This window comes from Monomorium pharaonis, chromosome 1 (assembly GCF_013373865.1).
Source record: "Monomorium pharaonis isolate MP-MQ-018 chromosome 1, ASM1337386v2, whole genome shotgun sequence".
In the NCBI taxonomy this organism is placed as follows: Eukaryota; Metazoa; Arthropoda; class Insecta; order Hymenoptera; family Formicidae; genus Monomorium; species Monomorium pharaonis.
Genome location: NC_050467.1, coordinates 12,608,139 through 12,634,391, shown reverse-complemented (window position 1 = coordinate 12,634,391; position 26,253 = coordinate 12,608,139). Strand labels below are relative to the sequence as shown.

At 36.1% G+C, this 26,253-nt stretch overlaps 1 protein-coding gene across 2 annotated transcripts in view; it reads right to left on the bottom strand.

Annotated features, from left to right (window-relative positions):
• Nucleotides 1-26,253, bottom strand: part of LOC105831121 (prisilkin-39-like) — a 97,952-nt gene that overhangs the window by 28,980 nt on the left and 42,719 nt on the right. The window contains exon 4 of one of the 2 annotated variants that reach the window (XM_036291924.1): nucleotides 17,253-17,531. The exons of the other annotated variant lie outside the window; for it this stretch is intronic. Coding sequence (XP_036147817.1) covers nucleotides 17,253-17,531 — 279 coding nt within the window. The remainder of the gene's footprint in view (nucleotides 1-17,252; nucleotides 17,532-26,253) is intronic. 2 annotated transcript variants of the gene reach the window in all.

Genomic DNA, 26,253 nt, shown 5'->3' with positions numbered 1-26,253 from the left:
CATGCGCCCTTGGAAGGCGTCGCGTCGTAGCGAGCGAGCCTAGATTCGAGGCTAGACAAGGGGCGGGCGTAAGAGAGAGACGGTAGATGAAGAAGCGGCGGGAACACAGTACGTGCCCGATCGTCACCCAGAGAGGTGCTGTATTTACGATATAATAAATTCTCACTTTCTTGTACAACGTGTGTAGTTTAGAGCATTCCGTATTCCCTCGAACCACACATTCATATTCTACAATATCCTACAAATCAGAAGTGGGATCGGGACACGTGCGCACAAGGAAGAAGTTCGGCAAGATTACGTCAGCCGCAACGCAGTGACGGCGGCCATATTCCGTTCGTTGGTACGCCGGATCACACGAAGAAGCGTGCCGCTGCTTTAAGAGACAGAAACGATTCCGTGAGACGGACCGAGAAACGGATTCGCGAGTCAAGGCGACGTGTGACGTTGTTCGGTGTGCGAACGTGTACATACGTGTAAGCATCTACGCACAGGAGTGTGCGAGACGCGATCGGTTTGGCGCCATTAAGAGACGATTCGCGAAAGTGTCCGGAAGATAGCATTCCGTCGTGATACGAGTGCGTGGTGCAAGGACACAAGGACGGCACAGAACAAGCAACATGAGTTCGAAGAAATTTTCGGTGGCTCAACTTAGGGCCGAGTTAGCGAGGCGAGAGTTACCGACCAGCGGAAAGAAGAAGGACCTGATTGCTCGGTTAGAGGAGAGCGATCCCAGCGGTGAGTGGATGAACGTAGTGGCGGCGACTGTTGCGAACGAAGCCAACGCGAATGAAGATGGCGCGGAAACAGAAGACAGTGACGGAGAAATCGAGAACTTAACCCGGCGATACCATGACATGCAGCTACAGTTCGAAAGGCGGGAAAATGAACTCTTGAGAAGAGAACTCGATTTAGCCAGACGTGAGAACGAACAACTGCGACGCGATGTTCAGCCACCCGTAGAGAATGCATACAGAAGAGAGAACATAAACGCCATGTTGGAATTAGTCGGATTCTTCGACGGAGGTGTCGGTACGTTTCGGAAGTGGGAGCAACAAATCCGACAGCTATGTCAAACTTATCGTCTGGACGACGATCGCGCCAAATTACTCGTCAGTAATAAATTGAAGGGAAAGGCAAAAATTTGGTTTCAAGCTGAGAACACTATCGCCATGAGCCTAGATGAGGTTATGGACGGCTTCAGGAAAATGTACGACCATCGTCCGGCACGCGTAACACTGAGGAAAAAATTCGAGGCGAGAGAGTGGAAATCATCCGAGAGTTTCGCGGACTACTTCCACGATAAAATTGTGCTCGCAAAAGACGTTCCCATAGACGAGGAAGAAATGGTCGACTACTTGGTCGATGGCATTCCGAGCGACCATCTCCAAGATTTGGCGAGATTGAAAGAATTTTCCACGAAGGAAGATATGTTAAAAGCTTTCGAAAAGGTGACGTTGCGATTAACGACGAAAATCAATGCGAAACGCGACTCACGATCAGCCGGTAAAAACGACACAAAATCAGCTGATTTACCCAAGGACGAGAAGCAGGCGAAAAGCGATGAGGAAAAATTAAAGAGCCCTCGCTGCTACAATTGCAACAAATTGGGTCATCTGGCTGCCGATTGCAAACTGCCGAAACGCAAGAAGGGCTCGTGCTTTAAATGTGGCGAGATGGGCCACGTATCAAAAGACTGTCCAGCGAAGGCCACGACATCCAAGCAGGTTGCTGTTGTCGACGAGGCGGAGAACCAAGTCTGCTCCATTTCCGGCGAGGCAGAGAAGGAAGCGACATTCTTCAGAGACGTCGATTATGAAATAAGCCGTTCCGACGCTAGTCAAAAATCAGGTTAAATACGTTAATGGATACAGGTAGCAAGGTTAGCTTTGTTAAGGAAAGTCTCATTCCGGCGGAGGCTATAGAATCGTTTGGTAAGTCTTCAGAGAATTACTTCGGTATCAATCACTCTCCGTTGCATATAGTCGGATACATACGTTTGAATATTACTCTTGATCGCGAAACGAAAAATGAATTGATAATATTAGTTGTACCGGATACGACTATGGCAAACCCGATAGTATTAGGACGCGATGTGCTAAAAGAATTCGGTCTGGGTCTAAGAAAACTAGAAGCCCAAGCTGTAAATGAAATTTTGAACGTAGAAATCAGTGATCCGCGAAATATAATTTCAGATACGCTTCAGATTAATAACAAAATACCATGCGAAATACAGTTAAGGTTACGTGAGCTCTTTGAGTCTGAGTACGTTGAACCTGCAAGGCCGAATATTCCGAAGGTCGATATGGAATTAAAACTTAGTTTGACTGATGAAAAACCGTTCCATTTCAATCCGCGTCGATTGTCTATTTCTGAAAAGGATGAATTAAGAAAAATATTAGACAGACTACTAGAGAGAAAAATAATTCAGCCTAGTCAGTCAGAGTATGTTTCTCCCATTATTTTAGTGAAGAAAAAAAACGGCGAATGCAGACTTTGTGTCGACTATCGAGTACTAAATAAAGTTTTACGTCGAGACAATTATCCTCTTCCATTAATAGAGGATCAGATTGATATTTTAAAAGACAAAAAATATTTCAGTAGTTTTGATTTAAAAGATGGTTTCTTCCATATTCGAATCGCTGACGAATCGGTAAAATATACTGCATTTACGACCCTCTTCGGAGTATTCGAGTATCGGCAAATGCCTTTCGGGCTCAAGGTAGGACCATCGAGATTTCAAAGGTTCGTAAACGAAGCATTAGCAGAGCTCATTAAGTCAGGAGACATCGTCGTGTATATGGATGACATACTGGTTGCGACATCCACTTTACAACATCATTTTACGGTATTAAAGCGATTATTTAATTGTCTGGTCGAAAATCTGTTGGAGCTCCGAATCGACAAATGTAAGTTTTTATACACTGAAATCGATTTTTTGGGTTATCGCATCTCTGAAAACGGAATTCAGCCAAATAGGTCAGGAGTCGAGACGATAGAAAATTATCCGGTTCCACAAAACGTGAGAAGCCTACAATGTTTCCTTGGAATGGCTTCATATTTCCGAAAATTTATTGAGGGCTTTTCCGTTATCGCGAAACCACTTTACGAACTACTCCGTAAAAACATTGAATTTAAATTCGGAGAAGAACAACTTAAAGCATTCCAGATGTTAAAAAAGAAATTGCTAGAGGCACCTGTACTTAGTATATACAGTCCTCATGACGAGACGGAACTCCACACAGACGCCAGCTCACACGGTTTCGGTGCCGCACTCATGCAAAAGAAAAAAGACGCGAAATTTCACCCTGTTATGTATTTCTCAAAAAGAACGACCGACACCGAAAGCCGTTACCACAGCTTCGAGCTGGAGACGCTTGCGGTCATCTATGCCTTACGTCGTTTTCGTATTTATTTACACGGTCTTAAATTTAAGATTGTAACTGACTGCGCTTCATTAAAAATGACCCTGGAAAAAAGGGATGTAAATCCGCGAATCGAACGTTGGGCTATTGAACTTATGCAATATGATTATGTTCTAGAACACAGAATCGGTACTAAAATGAAACATGTAGATGCCCTCAGTCGGGCCACGAGCATTTTTGTAGTTGAAGCTAATCCGCTCGAATGGGAACTAGCGTTAGGTCAGAATCGCGATCCCAAAATTCGAAAGTTGCGCGAAAAACTCGAGAAAATTCAGGACAAACAATATGAGATGCGAAACGGATTAGTCTATAGAAAGAAAAACAACGAATTAAGATTTTATGTATCGGATAAAATGGAAAGACATATACTCCAAAAATATCATGACGAATTAGGCCATTTTGGTCCGGAAAAAACATATTGCGCTATCGATCAAACTTATTGGTTTCCACAGATGCGTACTAAAATTAAAGATTATATTAACAATTGTCTTAAGTGTATTGCGTTCTCTCCAGGTGCAGGCAAATCAGAGGGATTTTTACATTGTATACCTAAGGGTAACTTACCGTTTCAAACATTCCACATTGACCATTTAGGAATTAAAGATAAAAAACATTTAGTGAAACAACATATCCTAGTGGTTATTGATGCCTTTACAAAATATACAAAGTTGTATGCGACAAAGACTACGGCTTCCAAAGAGTCAATTGAGTGTTTGAAACAGCATTTTGCAAATTACAGCCGACCTCACACTATAGTATCCGACAGAGGAACTAGCTTTACTTCGGATGAGTTCGAAGAATTTCTCGAGAAAAATAACGTTCGACACGTGTTAATAGCTACGGGCTCTCCGAAAGCGAACGGGCAGGTGGAGCGCGTCAACCGAGTGTTAGGTCCCCTTCTTGCTAAAACAGTCGATAATTCCGTCGGAAAATTTTGGTATAAGGTTTTGACAGAAGCAGAATTCGCAATAAATAACACGATAAATAAGTCCACGGGTGATACCCCAAGTCACTTATTATTTGGAGTAAACCAACGCGGCGAAAGTATCGATAGGATCAAAGAAAGTCTAGAGGAGGAGATTACTCCTGATCGTGATCTCGAAATGATACGCGACAAGGCCGAAAAAAATATTCTAAGAAGTCAAGAGTACAACCAGCGTTATTTTGATCGGAGCAGAAAGGAACCGCGCCGGTACAAAGAAGGTGATCACGTAGGGATAAGAAATTTCGATAATACTCCCGGAGTGTCGAGGAAACTCATCCCCGAATTTAAGGGACCCTATGAAATAACCAAGGTCCTTAGAAATGATAGATATATTGTTAGGGACGTAGAAAATTCTCAGTCATCGCGACGTCCCTATGAAGGAACATGGGAAGCTAACAATATCAGACCCTGGCAAACTTAACCAAAAGGCGATAATTGCGTATATAGTAGTTAGAATCTTGTTAGATTATAAGGTAGTAATAAGTTCAGAGATTGTAATCCTTCGTTATATTTTATTTTGTTCTATTTTTAACTGTGTCCGAGGCCGGACAGGTGATCAGGAAAGGCCGAGTTGTAAGGCAATAATATTATTTTGAATCATGCGCCCTTGGAAGGCGTCGCGTCGTAGCGAGCGAGCCTAGATTCGAGGCTAGACAAGGGGCGGGCGTAAGAGAGAGACGGTAGATGAAGAAGCGGCGGGAACACAGTACGTGCCCGATCGTCACCCAGAGAGGTGCTGTATTTACGATATAATAAATTCTCACTTTCTTGTACAACGTGTGTAGTTTAGAGCATTCCGTATTCCCTCGAACCACACATTCATATTCTACAATATCCTACACGTTTAAATTGGATATTTTTGTTTTTGAGTTATGTCGTCGTAGCAAATGAGTGATATGTAAATATTTAACATGTAAGATATAGGATATTTTACTTATATAATTCAGTAGAATGTCGATCTATACTTCAGAGAGAGATTGGGCACGCTCGGATGAAAACTCGTACGCTTCGCGCAGATCTTTAACCCTGTCCCCGCCGCCGCAGGCCCGAACGTCCTGTCCGAGTGAGGCCCAATTGCGCACATAAGTGATTGGACACAGTAGTATTTCCGAGTGAGTCCCAGATGCGCACAGTAATAAACGGACACAGCAAGCTGAGTGAAATGGACACAGTAACAAACGGACACAGACCAAACGGACACAGTAATAAACGGACACAGTAACAAACGGACACAGTGCAAAACGGACACAGTAACAAACGGACATAGACCAAATGCGCACAGAGCGAAACGGACACTGTGCGAAACGGACACAGACCAAATGCGCACAGAGCGAAACGGGCACAGTGCAAAACGGACACAGACCAAATGCGCACACTGCACATGCGCACGGACCAAATGCATACACGGAAAGTCGCAAACCCATGTGATGCAGTGAATGCTTTGCACGCACGCACACACACACAAACACACACACACACGGGGGGGTGCAGAGGGGGCCTTCGGCCCCCCTTCTGCACCCATCCCGTCCAAGTCGCTAACCTATGTGGACTTTACTCTGCTTGCAATATACATGGATTGCATTTGGTCCGTGCGCACGTGCAGTGTGCGCATGTGCAGTGTGCGCATTTGGTCCGTGTGCATTTGGTCCGTGCACATTTGGTCTGTGTCTGTTTCGCACTGTGTCCGTTTCGCTCTGTGCGCATTTGGTCTGTGTCCGTTTGTTACTGTGTCCGTTTGTTACTTTGTCCGTTTATTACTGTGTCCATTTGGTCTGTGTCCGTTTGTTACTGTGTCCGTTTCACTCTGTTGTACTATCTGAAATGCGGAATCGTATCGTGTGCAATCGGGTCCATGTGCAAACGGGTCGATGCGCAATCGGGTTCGTGTGCAATCGGGTCGGTGTGCAATCGGGTCTGTGTGCAATCGGGTCTGTGTCCAATCGGGTCTGTGTCCAATTGAGTCCGTATTCAATCGGGTCCGTGTCCAATCGGGTCTGTGTCCAATCGGGAAATACTACTGTGTCCAATCGCTTATGTGCGCAATCGGGACAGTCCCTTTTATTATAGTATATTAAAAAATCCGCGAGTAATATTATGTTTTTTCTGTTATTCTTAAATTAGGTTTAAACCTTAGCATGAGTTTCATCAGATTTTATATAAAAAAGTACATGTATGCATCTTTTTTGTTTTTTTCCCCGTTTATTAATTTTGCGTGATTTTGCCGTGGAAGATAAACCATCGTAAATTTCTCATAAATCAAACATTTTTTTATTTCTCAGAATTAATGCTTGATAGTGGGATATGCCATTCTCATTCATTGCTGCAATATGTTCGATAGCCCCAACTAATTTGTAAAAATGTTTGCCAAAGTACAAATTAACTGGTAGAGCTTCCAAAGAAAATTTATGTTGATAGTCATTTGAAAATCCTGATCTTTTGGCGAGAATAGTTCACTGTAATGCTTCAAAGTCAAGAAATAAGTGAGATCCGTGATTGGAAAAACAATTGTTTTTTTGTTTTTTTTTGAATTACTTTTTTTAATTAATACATATGTTACAGGTTTGAAACTTTTGTTGATTATAATTGTTTAGCGATTCTTGAAGTCCTTTTAGACCATTCTTGTACAATGGGATCAAATCAACTTCCAATATTGGTTTCATCCTTGTTTTTGTATCCTTACAAACATTGCAAATTTGATTCGTGATAATGGAAGGTTCATCATGGAATTCAACCGATAAATATTGAGTGTACATCCCCAATGTTTCAGTGTTCACACTTTATGTTGGAAGTATACACTCATTTATTGTGTGTCATATCCAAATGTTGAGAGTATACTTTTAAATATTCAGTATTTAAATTTAAACTTTAGTATGAATACTCAATCATTGGGTGTACACACTCAATGTTCGAGTATAAACACTCAATCTTTAGTGTAAATACTGAAGATTTGAGCGTATACACCTAAATTTGGGAGTAAACTCCCAAAATCAAGTATTAACACTCAATTTTGAGTGTAAACTCTCAAAATTAGAGTGTTTTTTCTGTAAGGGTAGATTGTGTAAAAATTGATTTATTGAACGTCAAATTATTAGTCGAAACTTTCTCACAGTCCTCGATGAAATTATCAATGATAGGTTTATCAATCTTTGGTGACATATCAGTATTATTTGTTGAAATTTTTATAACATTTTTGGTGTTATCAGAAAATATTTTTTGCGATTCATCCTGATTACTTTTTAAACTTTCAATAAGATTGTCATTTATGCTTGGAAATAAATAGTTTTGAGAATTATATAAATTATCTAGTGAACTTTCAGAAGTATTTTTCTTCAAGTGTGGCGATTCAAAATTCCGACATTCTGCTAATATGTTTAAAATTTGTGCATTGGTATTCTGACTTATATTAACAGTTTCATCATAGTTGCTTCCTTCCTGTAAACTATCATCAGTGTTAGGTGAATTACTGGCATGTTTATTTGGTGCTAGCAAGTTAACAGTACCACTTAGAATTTTCAAATGCTGGACTACAACCTTATCAATTCTAAGAGCTTTTTTTCTGCAAAATGTAATTTTTAATATTTTTGAAATATTCTTCACTGCGTGACGAAGATGCTCTCTCAATTTCATCGGGTTCACGATTTTCATTTTTACGATAAAGTTTTGGCATAATATAGGTCCATAAAACGAATTGTTTTGATAATTGAATAAGCTTTTTCCCAAAACTTATGCAAATATATTTATTAGGAATTTCTTTTAATGTTATACTTTCCTGACTTTTCTTCTCAATGTTTTTTATGAAATTAACAATAGAACGTCTATTATCATTCTCATAATTTTCATCAGTATTCTCTTCATAATTCAAATCACTTACTTTTACAAAAATATCTCCAAAATCATTATTTGGTTCCCAGGTATTAAGACCAGTTTTTATAAATTTCAAAAGCTTTTCTCGTGATTTGAAGCAGATATCTGTGTCATTATTTTCATCAATTTTGGAGGAATAAGCTATAATCAACAGGACTAGCAAAAGACTTCAAATTTTTCAACATCTGTTTGAAGAACCAATAATCTAACACATTGTACAAAAAAGTCTTTTATGTGAGGCTAATTCTTGGAAAAGCATGGCCATCGAGTAATCATTTTTATTAGATGAGCAATAGTGTTCAATCGGGAGAACGTTTGAGATGTTAGAAATGATTTAGAAAAGGATCAACAGGTGGTAGCACAGACTGCCCCGACTACCGAACTTGAGCTCGCTAGACTTGCCAGATTGGTTCGGTGCAAATCGGTCTCGTTCGGGAGAAATCGAGTCGCGAAGCGGTCGGATGCTGGGGATGCGTGCGCATCCAGGCAGAGTTGCGTGAGACGTGCTAGCGAAAACACGAGTCTAACCTTTATCTCGCGTAGTTTTTCTAATCACCGAAAGTATTTCAGGGGCTCGTAAGCCCACAGCATTACTTGAGTGGCTTTTAAGCCAATCGACCTGGTTAATTTTAACCATTAGAGATTACCTCGAAGGTCTCGCGGAAGATCGTGTGGCCACACGACTCGTGTCTTCCATAGTGGCTACTAAGCCAATTCGTACATGGGGGTTACTAAACCCAATGACCGATCACGTGGCGGATAACAATAGCACAAAGTGGGCCCACGGATGTCTACCTCTCGCTATGGCATATATTTTAACGTTGAGACGCTAATAGAGGTTATTAAGCCTGCTTGAAAAATAACTCTGCGACTAACAAAGTCTCCGGCTATCTCTATCCGGAATTTTTCCGTGCAATAACCACGTGTTGCTGGCGATAGCGGCCATCTTGTTGAACGATCGAATGTGTCTACATACGTGCTCGTTAAGTGTACGGTTAAAACCCTTTATCACCTTGTGTTTATTGTATTTTTGTTTGTATCTTCTTATTTTCCTACTACTAGATATATAATTTTATGATTAACCTTATTATATATGTATTTTTTGTGTTGTGATTGAGCTTCATCCCAGCTGATTTTTCAATGTTTACGTCTAAATTTAATATTTATTAAATTTGCTAATTGTAATTTACTTTTAACTCAAGTATAATAAAATTTCGTGATACCAAATTAACAAAGATAAAAAGGAGAGTGATTAATAAAGTTGTAAGTTAATTATTAAGTTTATCCTTTTATAATTCATTACTTTCAGTTATACCTCATATTATTTAATAGAATTATTTTCTGATACCAACCAAAAAACTATTTTGTTTTATTTGTAGTTTCTAAAAGTTATTTGCTATCTGTACTAATTTAAAGTAGAATAAACAAATATCTATGCGCAAAAGACACATTCTTTTCAGATAAGTACTTGATAAAATAATTGTAATATAAATAATTGTAATATAATGCCCACTCAATAATATAATTGTAATATAACACGTGTTATATTACAATTACATTGTTGAGTGGGAAATTACAACTAACAGGAATGTTACATGTAACTTGGTGTTTGGTGGGAATGTAATTTGTTCCGGTAACCAATACATGATGAATGCTTTATGGAGGCATATTTCTCGAATACTTCCCGCATATTCAGGTGATTGTGCTAATTTAAACAGGGAAAAAAGCGGATTTTCCCCAGACTTTAATCCTAGTTCTTTTTCAATTGTTTCTTGTATCACCTTACGCAGAACTTCTGATGAATACAAGTCAGCAGATTTATTATCACCAAAATTCATACCATTGTGCGCAGCTTCACGTTGCCATAAGTAGGCCAATATCCCTTTCAGCTCTTCAGCTACTTGTTTTCTTCTATTTCCTCGAAGTTGTCGTTTTTTCGTGTGGACAATTCCCCGCATATCCAGGGTCAATATGTGAAAATCAATTCCATCTGCAGTTGGTTCAGTTAGACTATATATATGAATTTCTGTGTTACATTCAGTACATTGGCCTCTGATAGGTAAAAATGGTCCTCCTGTGGTTCTGTCAATTTTTGCGTTTTTGAAACTATAAAGGCGCATGGCACTTTCAGATTTTCATAAATCATATAATAATTTTTGTCACACCAACCGGCTTCTAAAACTTCGTACGTCCTATCCTTATATTTCTCTAATTGAACTCCAAGTTTATCCCATTCTTTGCAGCTTAAATGAATATTTTGTCTCAAATCTTGTAAATCTTTGTGATGTTTTTTTGGAAACTTCATAGACTAGTTAGATCAATCTTCAATGCATATTTTAGCTTTTTTTTTATTTTTGGCATATTTTTACCATGAATACGATAAGATAAACCTGTTGCTGAATTATTATTAATCATTCCACGATTTTGTGTAATGTATTGATAAATGTAAGCTTTACTCATTCTATTGTTTGTTGCAATAAATGCATCCTGCCAAATCTGGTCAACATATGATAAATATTTGTCATCTTTCAAAAAATTCCAATTCTTGAAAATGTCTCATAAATCATCACACCTCAGCTGTGGTTGCTTAGACATGATGAAGTATAAATTTATAAACTAGATCGAATTAGATTGATGCTCAAAATAATCTAGATTGAACTATACTCTGTTCATTGAGAGATTAGCCACCGCTCGCGCATCGACGGGCAAAGTGGGGAGAGCGCGGCGTGCTATTCAGCACCGTACAGGATGTTCGGGCCTGCGGCGGCGGGGACAGGGTTAAAGATCTGCACGAAGCGCACGAGTTTTCATCCGAGCGTGCCCAATCTCTCTCTGAAGTATAGACCGACATTCTACTAAATTATATAAATAAAATATCCTATATCTTACATGTTAAATATTTACATATCACTCATTTGCTACGACGACATAACTCAAAAACAAAAATATCCAATTTAAACGTTTTAAACCATTAAAATTTTGTAAAATTATTTTAAATGCGATTTTGGTGTTAGAATTCGGTCTACTGATAATAGAGGAATAGATCAAAGTATCATTAGCTCTTTATCAATGTATTTAATTCACATCATAATAGTCTTTCTCTTACAGACAACTCAAAAATTACAAATTATGTTTTGTTGTAGCAAATGAGCGAAATATACATAACTAATTGTACATGTTGAGTCTTTTGAAACCGCTACATTTTTAAAGAGGGTGGAAGAAAATTAATTCGACAATGAACTCATCCATCAATTTCATTCGATTAATGCGTAGAAATGGTTCTTTCATTCTTTCCTGAAAAAATTAATAAAAAAATAGCAATAATGATTTCTCAATAAATAATTTTTAATTAATACACTATTAACGCCTGATAAAAAAATTTTTTGCTAAAGAAATGAATTTGATTCAAGAAAGTATCTAAGGAATCAATGCATTTTATCGATACATATAACATTCTCTTACTAGAAAATAAATTGTTTTTACAAGAAACATTTGTACTCCTTAGTATGACAGAAAATACTCTTACCTTAATCAATAACTTCAGTCAGTAATTGTTCGAAGAGTCGACTAATGAAGAATTCAGAGAAAGATAAATCCAACACATTCAATAATAAAAGTCTTGAAAGTGTACTGTAAAATAAAAGGTAAATAATAAAAAAACAAAGGTAATGATGAGTCACAGATAAATTATTACCTGAGTTTGAATGTTCACAAAATATTTTTTTCTTGTTTAAATCTTAATAAACGGCGTTATATAATAATATAATAAGCGTCAAGAGAGAGATGTGAGACCGTTTAGGCGGGTATTATCAGCACGAGTCTCAGCGTGCATGTGCCAAAGGTGCGTGCAAGGCGAAGACGAGTGCTGAAAACAACACAGGAACCATAAAAAGTCCTTCCTTCATAACACATACAATTTTCGTAACACAAGTATGACTTCGACTTTTGAAGGAAGGATAAAATAAAAAAATTAGTTTAAAAAATATATTGCAACAAGAAAAATCTGTTAATATTAAATCGTATTAAACATTGTAGTAGTCATCTGCAAATTAATTTATTGCTGTTCTTTAACAACAAACCTTGTCAAATTACGTCGGTGACCGGACGAGAGAAAGTCGTTGCCCGCTAGAAGGCCAGGCTCAATTCTGTACCGCATACCGACAACTATCGATGTCGTTGCGCAAATATTTAACCATATAAAATATCTGAGCAACGACATCGAGTTGTCGGTAGACGGTACAGAATTAAAGGAACTCTACAGAATTGAGTCCAGGCCCCAGGAAATAAAGGCCACCGCACAAGCTCTTCCATAACGCGTTACGTTACGTTAAGTACTCCGTACGAACTTAAGTTGTACTTAAAATTTAATTTAAATCAACGCACAAAGAAATCCTTAACGTAAGAACTTACGTTAAAAGTTTCTTTGTGCGTTGATGTAAGTTTAATTTTAAGTACAACTTAGGTTCGTATGGAGTACTTAACGTAACGTAACGCGTTATGGAAGAGTTTGTGCGGTGGCCCTAAATCGGCGAAAGAGGATCGGCATCGGCAACGTAAGAATATAGTGGGGAATCTCCACTAGAGATATTCGGTGAAGGAACTTAGGCAGGATTCACACTGCGTCCGACATCCGAAGTACCGATGATCCGATATCCAATAGGAGAAAGGATTTTTAGATAGCAATTCTTTCACACAAGACGCAGCAACACTAGTTAACGGCTTCTGCCCGCTAGTGGTATGCGTCCCGCACGGCAGAAATTGATAAGGAAATACCGCAATAGCCAATCAATGAGCGAGTTGAAGCCGGCAAAGCGATTAGGTCTGCTTACCAAGCGATTAAACATGATTGGTTTTTACTTTTAGATCCAACCAATCATGTTCAACTGCTCGGCGAGCAGGCTTAGCTGCTTGGCCAGCTTGAAATCGCCCAATGACTGGGCCAGCGAAACGTTAAGCTAATGGCTCTGGCACACAAGACGCGGCAACACAGTAACGCGGCAACGCGGTGACCAATCATCGTTTTGAATTCCGTAAAAATTTCATAAAGACACCATGTTTGCGGTTCAATTTCAGCTAATGCTACGGTTACCAATCAGGAGCCAAGAGTTTGCCGAAATCTGACATGCGAGTGAATTCTGATTGTTTATCGCATGGAAATCGCCGCAATTATCGCATACATGGAGAAGTGACTTTAATTTTTCAGCTGATCATTAAGAATCGATAATCCCAGACAGCACATGTAGATTATGAGAACGATAATAGGATATTGCGAAAGTATATTGCAATATTCGTATAATATTAGAGATACGTCTGTGATATGGCGAGTATATACTCATAACGTACTATGTCCGCGTTGCCTTATCCCATAGAATTTCGCTGGCAGTTTATGAGAATATACCGAATATATCTTAAGAATGTTATACGTATGTCTAAAGTATATCTTCAGTATATTCACAATATGTCTACAGTATGTTCACATTATATGGGCTCATGCATAATGAGAGGAATAAGAAACAAGGAATTAAACATACAGAATTAGCAAGAAGAAATAAGAAGAGGAATTAATCATTTCGCACATCAGGAAGCTATCGCAAAAAATGAAGCGTAATATCTGTTGAATACGCTGGGGTGCTTTGGGAAATTATGCTCAGATAATTGTAGGTTATAACCTAAATAATATATGTATATATACAATATATATATATTATTATAGTTTACGTTACTATATTATATCTTATGTACATACCAGAGTTATCTGGGCGTAATTCCTGAGAAAACCACGTTGTCCGTGAGTTCGTGTTCGCACGTTCACACCCTACACTTCACCACGTGTCTGCATCACACGGCAGACGAAAATGCGTAACGTTACAGATCATAGATAGCGTTGACATGATTCACTTTCGATATTACGCGGATATTTTGGAAATATGTGATAGATTACATGAGATATATCATAGGATATTTTACGGATGTTTTGAGTATATTAGATATAATCTCAGTATATTCAGTAGGAGTTGCGAAGTTCAGTCGCTATATTCTAAGTTTATCTTGAGGATATATCAAAATGACATTCTATTGAGACGTTATATGAATGTTTTACGTATATTCGGTATGATCACAGTACATTACGTATGAGAGTATAATATTCGTACGATATCTGGTGCTGTCTGGGATTTGTTCATTTTTCAACTACAAACAAAAATTCTTGCATTACAAACAACTACATACGATTTAAAATAAGAATCTTATTTCTATATAAGCCTAACCTTAAAAAATTTCTGTTTTTAAGAAATTCCTAACGGTTTTTAAAAACTCAATGACTTTTAAACGGTTCGACTACAAACGAAACAAAAAGCACTACAAACAACTACAAACGATTCCAAATAAGAATCTAATGTTTATATTGGCTTTCAAAAAATTCCTAACGGTTAAAAAAAATTGTTATCAAGTTTATTTTTCTAATACAAACGAAATAACGTTTACTACAATCCTCTACACACTAAAATCTACCAAAAACACTTGGAAAATTTTATTTGATAAAAGTCGGGTGCCAACTTCACGGACCTAGAAGACTATACATGTTTCAGCCAACCTACAGTCCTACCTGTTAGAATATGTTAACTTATACGCCCGAAAAACGGTCACTCATCCAACTGTTAACCACCGTCGACATTGCTTGACTTCGAAGATCGTACGCAACCTAACACTTTGTGATGATCCATGAGTACTTCATGTTTATTCATACATATTTGTTATAGATTATTTCAATAGCTGTTGTCAAAAGGATCAAACATGTATAGTTAACTCGTGTTTTTATAATTAAACATAAAATTTTACAGTTTTTTTACTAATTTTTACATATGCGAAATAGCTACATGTAGAATAACTTATGAAAAAATCTGATTTTGCTGTGTTCGTTAAAAATGAAGGATAGATGTCATTTCTTCTACTTTTGTAGTATTGTTAATATGCCATATTGTTTTGATAATATATATTGTCTCAATCTTTACTTTCTTTATGTTAAGATGCTTCAATTTGTGTCTCTTAGAGGTTTCATTTATACGCTTTTAACACTCTTATTATATAGATTCACTGTTTTTTTACACTTGATTTATGCTCCATAATTAGTAACGCTGCCTAACCAGAAGTCATATATTTTTTAAAATAATATTTTAAATTAATATTTTAAACTTTTTAAATGTGAAATAATTACTACGTAAACATTAAATAAATGTTACGTAAATATTATTTTAAATAATTTGTTAAAATGTTAAATTAATATTATAAAAACATCAATTAAATATTATATAAATATTTGTCCTAAATCATTATTTTAATCATTAATTATTATAACATAAATATTAAATCACTATAAAACCAATATTTTTTTAAATATTATTTTAAACGATTTTTTAAATGTAAAATAAAAATTACATAAATATTAAATAACTACTTAAATAATTTTCTTAAATTATTATTTTTAATAAAAAATTAATAATTTATAAATATTAAATAAACGTTAAATAAACGTTTTATAAATATTTATTCTAATTCGTTATTTGAAATAAATAATTAATAAAAGATAAATGTTTAATAAATATTAAATAAATATTATTTATATAATAAACGCTAATAATGTAAAAATAATAAAAAATAAATTTTTAAAAAACGTTAAAAAAATATTGTTGCTCTTTGGGCAGGAGTTGTCTGTGACAAACAGTAATTTTACAGCAACATGATAGCAACATATGCTTAAATATTAATAACGTGCATATGACATTAATACCTTTGTAAACTGAATAGAAATGTGTAATAACTCACGTCAACAAAAATCATATTTTTAATTTTCTGAATAACGTATATGTTATTCAAAATTATTTATTCAAAGTATTTTTTATTTTTTTAATTTAATTCAGCAAATATAATAAGTTATAAAAATAATACAGTAAATAATTATTTATGTGAGTTATTTAAGTTTCTTAGAATAGTAAAAAATAATATAGGTACATAATTGTGTAATTTTTGTTTACGTATTTTTGTAATTTGCAAAGATATAGACAATAAAAAATATTGTGATTATTTTCGTGCAATATGCTGCTTCGTTGTTGGCAAATTGTTGTACACATTTAATACTTACACATTGTTTCAACTTTTTTAACAACGAGAATCAATTACAAAACTGCAACGATTGAGAACAAATATGCGACACACGAAGGAAAACATTATCTTTTTTTCGTTGCCATCATGTTGTCATCAAAATGCTGTTGACCGCTGTTGACGCAACGACAAATCATCAGTTGTCGTCATGTTACCGTCACATTGCTGACAACCTACCGTACTAATATTGCTGACCGCTTGGTCTTAAAATTTTATCAACTGAATCCTTGTATAATCACTCATGTTGCTGAATACGATTGCATTCCTAGTATGATGACGACAACCAAACAACAGCTATTTGGCAACTCATGCAGTGCATTAGTTTGCTTGAAATGATTAATCACGCTTGGTTATCTGGGTAATTGCAGAAATATTTCGTCCAAAGGATACGTTCCGTTTAACGTTTAATGCTCACAAGCTTTATTTATATTTAATATTTGATGAAAACCAGGATAAAATAATTCCAAGGACATTTTGCAAATGTCAATGGAATATAACCTGCATCATAAGATTGCAACATTGCAAAAACATTATGAAATATTGCTATATAATTGCTGCAACATTGTAGTGAAGAATTACTGCACGTTTCTGTACTGTATTGAAAAAATATTTGTATAATGAAGTTTATTTGAATTATTTATAATTGTACTCTATAATTGTTACTTATTGTTCTGTCACTCTACATAATAATGTAGAGTGAAGATATATAATTCAGTAATTAATGATATATATCAATATTAGCACCTCCTTTATATTAATATTTCGGAAAAAGTAAAATGCCGTAAAAAAGTCAACAGAACATTGTATATAAATAAATTTTTAACCAGAAAATGTCCAGACACGATTTCCATGACTATCCACGTGAGTGTGAGTATTGTAGTAATTATTTCTGTTTGCTTGCGTAGTGCTTCTGACAGAGCTAATGGTAGGCCGCGGGTGATGATCACTCCCGAATAAACGGTTGAAGATGGAACTGTCGCCTATGGTATTTCTTGACCCAGAGTGACCGCTATATCTTCCTCCATACGATGAAGATCTAGGCGACGACGATGGCACTCTTGATGTCGATTGATGTAACACTTGATTTAGGCCTTGAGGTAGTGCTGTTAAATTATATAATAAAAAAAACTAATGCAAAGACCAAGATCTTTTGCTAAAACTTTTACTAGTTAGTAAAGGTGTGTGTATCTTAAAATATTATCAAAAATATAAAAATTTCTGATTTTGTTAGGAGGCGTGCGACTGTATGTACGAGCGTGCACTTGAACAAGTTTGTAGAAATTTAGCAAGTGAGAAGTAAGATGGGCAGGATAAAGAACTGTAGAGAAGAATATAGAAGGAAAAAATATAAAGGTAAGATTGGAGGAAAGATTGGGAAAATAGGGATTACGAAGATGAAGCGGAATAAGATTAAGTAGGGGAATAGGTTATAGCGGGAAAGAGTACAAGTGCCTTAAAGAGGAAAAAGAAGGAGAGAGGAGTAGGAAATAAGAAAGGGGTAATAAAAGAGAGACAAAGAAAGATTGAAAAAAAGAGTGACTTATAAAGGAGGAAAGGAAGGAATATAGAGAGGTTAGGGATAAGTATAGAAAAAACTAGAGAACACGAAAAAAGAAGTAAGAATGGAATTAGAATTGGATGTAGAAGAAATACAGGAAGGAAATAGACAATGTGGATAGAAAGGAATTATGGAATATTTTAAAGATAAAGAAGAAAACAGGCTTAATTAGAAGAGTGAAGAAATTATATTAAGACACACTTATAACGATGAGTATCAATCCTGGTGAAAATGTAAAATCGGAGTGTAAGTCGAATGTAAAGGGAGAGTAAGAGCGTAAGTCGAATGTAAAGGGAGAGTAATAGAAGCGTTAACAAACCTTCTACGAAGCGTAAATTGAAACAATGAAATGTAAAAGAAGTGTTAACGCTTCTTTTACATTTCATTGTTTCAATTTACGCTTCCTAGAAGGTTTGTTAACGCTTTTATTATTCTTCCTTTATATTCGACTTACGCTCCGATTTTACATTTTCACCAGAGAATGAGGGAATATCCGACATATTTGCAGTAAAACGAGTTAGATATGAGTGTATGATAAGTCCTTTTCTGTTTAACTTATACATTGCGGATATTAATAGGGACATGCAGAGATATAGATGGCATAAGACTGGGAAACGAAGAAGTATGAACATTAATTTACGCCAATGACATGGTGATAGTAGTAAACAAAAATAATAAATTTTGATATATTTTAATAATTTTAAAACTTTATGCATATTTTTTTATATATAATTCGAATTTTGCAATTCGTATTTTGACATTCAAAATGGAAAAAATAAAAAAACAAAAATAGTATCAAATATTGCCAGGGCCTCGTCATAATTCTGGTTTCAGCTGATAGCAGGCTTTGTTACGAAATGATAAAGCGCGTGAAAAGATATGGCTTTTGAATTTGCTGTTCTTATCTACTATATATTGCATCCGTTATTTTAAATTTTAAAATTCTAGTTAATTGCAAAACATAAAAGTACGTTATTTTTGTTGATTGTTGGATCCTTCATTTATTTACTATTAATTTTTAATGTTTTTTTTTTTTTGTTAAATAAAATCACTTAATTTTTCAAATCGAATTATTTCAAATCGATGTTATTTAGCATCCTTTATTGGTTAAGAAATCTGCAATTTAAAAAATTTGAAATTTTTAACAAGTATTATGTGATTAAAACATCCTTAATTAGCTGTTTAACCCATTGGTTACCACAAGAAAATGGCATAATAAATTATTTTAATCTCTCTCTTTCACAGTTTCTTCTTAAGGTATTTGTACAAAACAACAATAAAATTGATTTACAATTAGCTTATAAGAAATAATAACTTTTTGTAGTGTACACCGATTTACACATGTAATATTGACTATTAATCTTTTGCCATAAAGAATTTATAGGTGTGTGTGTGAAGTTAGCACTTCAACTTTCTGCACCGCAAGTTTTCTCGCGAGTTCTGTTTGCAATAGTTCTACAGTTCTTGATAGTTCTTAACAATAATTCCGCTAAAATAATATAAAAAACATAAGTTTTAAAATATGAGGTGCTAACTTCCTCTGGCAGCCCAACCTTCTGCACCACAGGTTTTCTCGCAAGTTCTATTTGCACCCGCAAATAGTTCTACAGTTCTTGATAGTTTTAAGCAATAGTTCTGCTGAAATAATATAAAAAATTTAAGTTTGAAAATATGAGGTGCTAACCCTAAACCCTTTCAAAAAACATTTTTTTTACTATGAAATCTTATAGTTCTCGAAAAGTTCTACAGTTCTAGATAGGTCTCATGAATAGTGCTGGCTTTTAATTATTTTTAAATAACTTTTAAACTTGCATGCTAGCACCGCACCCCAGCATAAGAGTAAAGTGTCACATCACGGTGAGTTCTAATAAAATTTGTGGCATTTTTCGATAGACCTGCAATAATTTTGATTATTTTAATACATATTACAAATAGTTTTCTTAATTAAATAATTTTAAACAATTTTTAATTGCGACCGTTGGCACCGCACCCAAGAGAGGCATGAGATGCAAAAAGTTCCGGCCACTTTTATGACAGTTCTCGCATAGTTCTGACCATTTCCATGCATTTTAATAATAGTTTTCTTAATTAAATAATTTTAAACAATTTTTAATTGCCACCGCTGGCACCGCACCTAAGAGAGGCATGAGGTGCAAACAGTTCCGGTCACTTTTATGGCAGTTCTCGACAATTCTCACATAGTTTCGACCGTTTCCGTGCATTTTAATAATAGTTTTCTTAATTAAATAATTTTAAACAATTTTTAATTGCGACCGCTGGCACCGCACCTAAGAAAGGCATGAGGTGCAAACAGTTCCGGTCACTTTTATGACAATTCTCGACAGTTCTCACATAGTTTCAAACGTTTCCATGCATTTTAATAATAATTCCGTCGTTTAATTACTTTTAAACAATTTTTTATTCCGACAGCTGGCACCGAGTGGCATCCAAGAGAGGCATGAGGTGCAGACAGATTCGGTCTTTCGTTTGGGGGTTGCAGGTTATCAATTTGATGTTAAAAATGCAAAATTTAAATGACGGACCTAAAGTATCTAAATAAACGTAGAATTACAATATGTAAATATTTTACACAGAAACATTTTTTCAAGGGTTTCTATGGCCTCTAATGTAATTACAAATTCTGGATACGACAGAATGTCGATTATTTCAAATACCCCATTTTAAATTTTAAACTTTAGCCAGAAAATTTGTAATTACATTAGAGGCTCTAGAAAAAATGTTTCTGTGTAAAATATTTGCATATTGTTATTCTACGTTTATTTGGATACTTTAGGTCCGTTATTTAAATTTTGCATTTTTAACATCAAATTGGTAATCAACAACCTCCCCAAACGAGTGACCGAATCTGTCTGCACCTTATGCCTCTCTTGAATGCCACTCGGTGCCAACTGTCGGAATAAAAAATTGTTTGAAAGTAATTAAATGACGAAACTATTATTAAAACGCATGGAAACGATTGGAACTATGTGAAAGCTGTCAAGAACTGTCATAAAAGTGACCAGAACTGTTTGCACCTCATGCCTCTCTTGGGTGCAGTGCCAGCGGTCGCAATTAAAAAACTATTTGTAATATGTATTGAAATGATCAAAATTATTGCAGGTCTATCAGAAAATGCCAAAAATTATTTTAGAACTCACCGTGATGTGACAGATCTATTCATGAGACCTATCTAGAACTGTAAAACTTTTCGAGAACTATAAGATTTCATAGTAAAAAAATTTTTTTTTTTAATTTAGGGTTAGCACCTCATATTTTCAAACTTAAATTTTTTATATTATTTTGGCAGAACTATTGCTTAAAACTATCAAAAACTGTAGAACTATTACGGGTGCAAGCAGAACTCGCGAGAAACCCTGCGGTGCAGAAAGTTGAGGTGCTAACTTTACACACGCTGAGCATTCTCCCTTAGGTGACTGACATTGCACCATTCTCCCCTAATGCTCCAGGCAGTGACGATAGTTTCGAACCTCCGGATCAGCCTTTATATGTTCCGGAAGCCTGTCCCACACGTGTTCGATATAATTGCCACACACGCGTAGCAGAATAGGTTTCGACAAGAATTCTAACTGCTCGGCACTCAAATCGAGTATGTCGAAGGGATGTGATGACAATATGAAAAACATTTTACATACTGAGCAATTTTCCTCGGCGCGTCTCTATAAATAGATCGCTCTTAATATAATTTTTGTCAATTTTTGTTAGAGTATAGAGGGAGAAAATATGCGGTTTGTACAACATTCAGCAGTGATTAAAGTAACAAATTTTGATGACAAGGTAATGTCCGAAAGAAAGATACGGAAGGATGGATACATGTTACTGATTTATATACGCGGCGGTATAATTTACGGTCCACCAAACTGTGGCAAGACAAACGTATTAATAAGCTTATTGGAAAGTTCGCGTGGAGTACGTTTTGAGAATGTGTATGTGTACTCGAAATCATTTTACAACAACCGAAATATTGATACTTGGAAAATTTATTGGTACCGATTGAAGAAGTTAGTTATTTTGCATTCTCCAATAACTGTGACGTCGTTCATCCGAGTAAAGCACTTCCGAATTCCATTTTTATCTTTGATGATGTGGCATGTGACAAGCAAGATACGATAAGAGACTATTTTGCAATGAAACAACACGTGGATGTCGACTGCTTCTATCTCTATCAGACGTATGCAAACATCTTATACGCGACAACGTGAATTTGCTAATTTTATTCAAGCAGGATGGTACCAATCTAAAACATGCGTACAACTATGTATTATTTAAATACCAATATGTCTTACGAGGATTTTAGCAATTTATGTCATACTTGTTGGCAACAAAAGTATGGATTTTTAGTGGTGGATAAGGATAATGCACTTGCTGATGGATATCAAAGAAGATTTAATGACTTTGCAATACCATAAAACAGCTAGTTGTTTTCGACATTGACTAAATGGCTCTCAACATGGATAACACAGATAACAATATGGATTGTGAGAAGATTGTGAAACAGATTGTGAAAACGAGTGATACAATTTGCAAAAGGTAGCACGTTTTGAAAGCGAATAAAGTGCAAGAAAAGATGGCGTTAGAGAGACACTTCAAGCCTATTGTCGAACTATTAAAACAGATTGTTGAAAACACCGTTGGTAATGTATCAGATTTGATTAAGAACGAAACATTCTATTTGGGAAAAGACGAATACGCAGAACTAAAACCCAAACGAAAGCTTCGTTTAATCAAACGCTTTGTTTAACAATTCTATAATAATCTCTACTCCTGTTAAAAAAACAATGAAACGATCAAAAACGGTACCAATTAATTTAAATGAAACATCGCAAATATTACACGAGAGCGATTTATCGTACAGCCATGTGCCTTCTGTCGAAGACGTTTTTGAAATCGCAACCAATGAACCGCTTGTGACGTCAGTTTGACAACATAGTCATAAATGATAAAATAACAACATAGTCATAGATGGTAAAATATACTCGAGAACACCTGGTCTGTACGAATTAGTTTTTATGAAAATGCCCAACATGTACACGAATAATGATCTGCAAAATTATGAAAACATACTATTGGCAACAAATGCATATAGACGTGGGTATATTGCGCATAATCAAAAAATGGCTAACAAAAGGTTTAAATATAAAAATATAATTGTACCCTTATTAACAGACACAAAAGTTGGACAAGGTATACAAAGCACTATTACATTAAATGACAACAAAATCGATTATGTTCGTTGGGATGATCTCAACGAGCTTGTGGATCGCCTTCGATTGCTCGAGGCCTTACATCAGGCAGGGCACAATGCTCGCGACAACGAGATTCTATCAATTATCGAGGAACTTCGCGAGGCTGGTTTTATTATAAATTAAAACTACATGAAACAAACAATTTAGTTAACATCAAAATGTTAATTAACAAGTTTGGAACATCTCTCGGAAGAGGTGGTGCGGAACCATATTATCAATGGAACAGATTAGTCAGAAATTATGTGCGCAATAACGCTCTTTGCGTGGTTACCACCGACTTTGATGCAAAGTCGCGCAAGATTCGACGTGTAGCACTGCCTATAGACGATAGTGAGCAACCAATAAACGATACGTGCAGTAGACTGTGAAAATTTTAAAAGACCAACAGGATGAAATTGAGAAGAAGATTAAGACGTTCCAAAGTAAAATTGAAATTATAACTCATATGCTAAACGAGTTTCAAAGACAGCTAGACGCAGTGACTCATCGTGCAGAGTAAAAAAGTCAGTATATCGAATATATGTACCATTTGTGTATTATACTCCAAACATGTCTGAGAAACAATTGGTTGAGAAGTTGCAAGCTTCGGCGAGAAGAAATTTTCCTCGAAGACGCATCATAGTTCGCGGATACGATGATCTGTGGCAGGCGTGGTTGAGATGCGTCCTTGCACGCAATTTAATCGGGTGGCATTCACTTAGACACAGTTCAAATGGACAGGGTGCATTTACACACCGCCCAGTTGCACACCGCTCGCTTGTACACCATTCAGTTGGACACGAAAAAAAACGGACACATACACACACGTGCGCGCGCGCGCACACACACACGAGGGGTGCCCTCGGTATAGTTACTTCTCACTGTGTCAAAGTGAACGATGTGCAAATGAACGGTGCGCAAAATATCGTGTCCAAAAGCACCATGTGCAAATGCACTGTGTCCATTTGAACGATGTACAAATGCACCGCTCCCATTTAATCGAAGTTATTATTACATACTTACCGTTATCGACGTGCTGAGCAAGCATGGGCCATGCCGTTCAAGATCAAGAGTGGTAGCGAAGTTGCTACTGCGATTGCAAATATAATTCAGAAGGAGAAAAGGTGCCCAAAAAATTTTCAAACAGACAAAAGAAAGGAATTTTATAACGCAAACATATAGAGAGTATTGAAAAAACATGATATCAATCATTATTCTACGTACTCCATAATGAAAGCATCAGTTATCGAACGCTTTAACCGCACATTGAAGAACGTTATGTGGAAGCAATACTTGATGGAAGTTATAGATGGATCGATTTGCTACCGCGTCTTGTGTCAGAGTACAACGCGCGAAAGCATCGAATTATCGACATGCGGCCCATCAATGTTACACACACAATCGCTAAAAAAAACTCATTTATATACAGTCACGTAACAGTTGTAGCACCCGCGCGCTTCAAAGTAGATGACTCGGTACGCGTCAGTAAATTCCAAACTGTTTTTGAGAAAGATTAAACACCAAATTGGACTACGGATATATTTAAAATCATCAAAGTACAGCGTACTAATCCTGTGACATATCTACTGGAGGATTCCTGTGGAAAACCTATCGCTGGAGGATTCTACGAATATGAGCTGCAGTATGTTACAAATCCATACGTGTATTTCATTGAAAAAATATTGCGCAGGGCGGATGATAAGGTTTACGTCAAGTGGCTAGGATTCGATGAATCACGCAATTCATGCATACATAAAGACAATGTTATTTAATCCATATAAAATTTTCTTTATTATATTCACATAAAAATACAATGTAACTATATAAAGGTAAAAAATATACTTTTTTATGTGAGGTATTTTTATTATGTGAGGTTTCTTTATCATCCTTTCATCATCCTTAATACCCAGATAGCCAAGCGAGATTAAGCATATCGGGCAAATTAATGCACTGCATGTATGTTGTGAACTTGCCCACAATTTGCTGTCATTGTAATTTAACGTGGAACGAAGTTAACATCAGGAGAGCAAATAACCTTCATGAGTTTATAAAATTATAAGTGCATGCATTGAGGAATAATAAACTTGTCACATTGACAGCAATTGTGCATGCATGTTGACAACTTGACGTCAGTTTTGAATTCTAATGTAGAATTTTACATGATGTCAGAACGACAGACAGTTTGAGGAAACACCTTGGCTTTAGTTTGATAAAATTAATAGAGAATAAGTGACAGCAAAATAACAACACGTTGCCTTTATTTGGCTATCTGGGTACATTCTTATTAATACATGTTTTTTAATATAAAATTATATGTATAGTGTAAGACTATAATATATGTGTAAAATACAATAATATTATAGCGGAATTCGACAATGTCCCTACGGTAATGTTTCAACCGAATCCGGTACGAGTTATCTCTTATCGTCGTACGGACTCAGAGCGATTTTCGTTTCGGACATCGTATATACTTTATGCATCTTAGATCTTATGCATGATTGGCGGCGCGTCATCTCGATCATATCCTTCAAACACTGGGTGTAATCGAACGTTATGGTTCGCGCTTCATTATTCTTGACATCTTTTAGTCCTTTTTTCCGTCCACTTTCAACGCATACATCTTTGCTCTAAGTCCAACGAACTCTGTCATTATCGCGCCATTGTTTTATTCTTTCATTAGAACCGGGATTTTTTTATTTTCGAGAGGCATACTACATGCGTTGTCGACCGGATAATCGCTCGTGTCGAACCTAGCGATATCGCGTTTCATCATCTCGTAAATATTCTTGCATTCGATGTGGTATACGAGATTGTCAGTATCGGTATACATAACTATGGGACTGTTCCCACTACTGAGGCATATGGAGGCATGCAATATAAAAAGACTTCTGACATCGTTACCGTACAGTCGCTATGTAATCCATGTCATAAGACGGATAGTAAAGCTTCCCAAAAACGTACAAGATGAACTTTCCCACCAAACACCAAGTTACATGTAACGTACCTGTTAGTTGTAATTTCCCA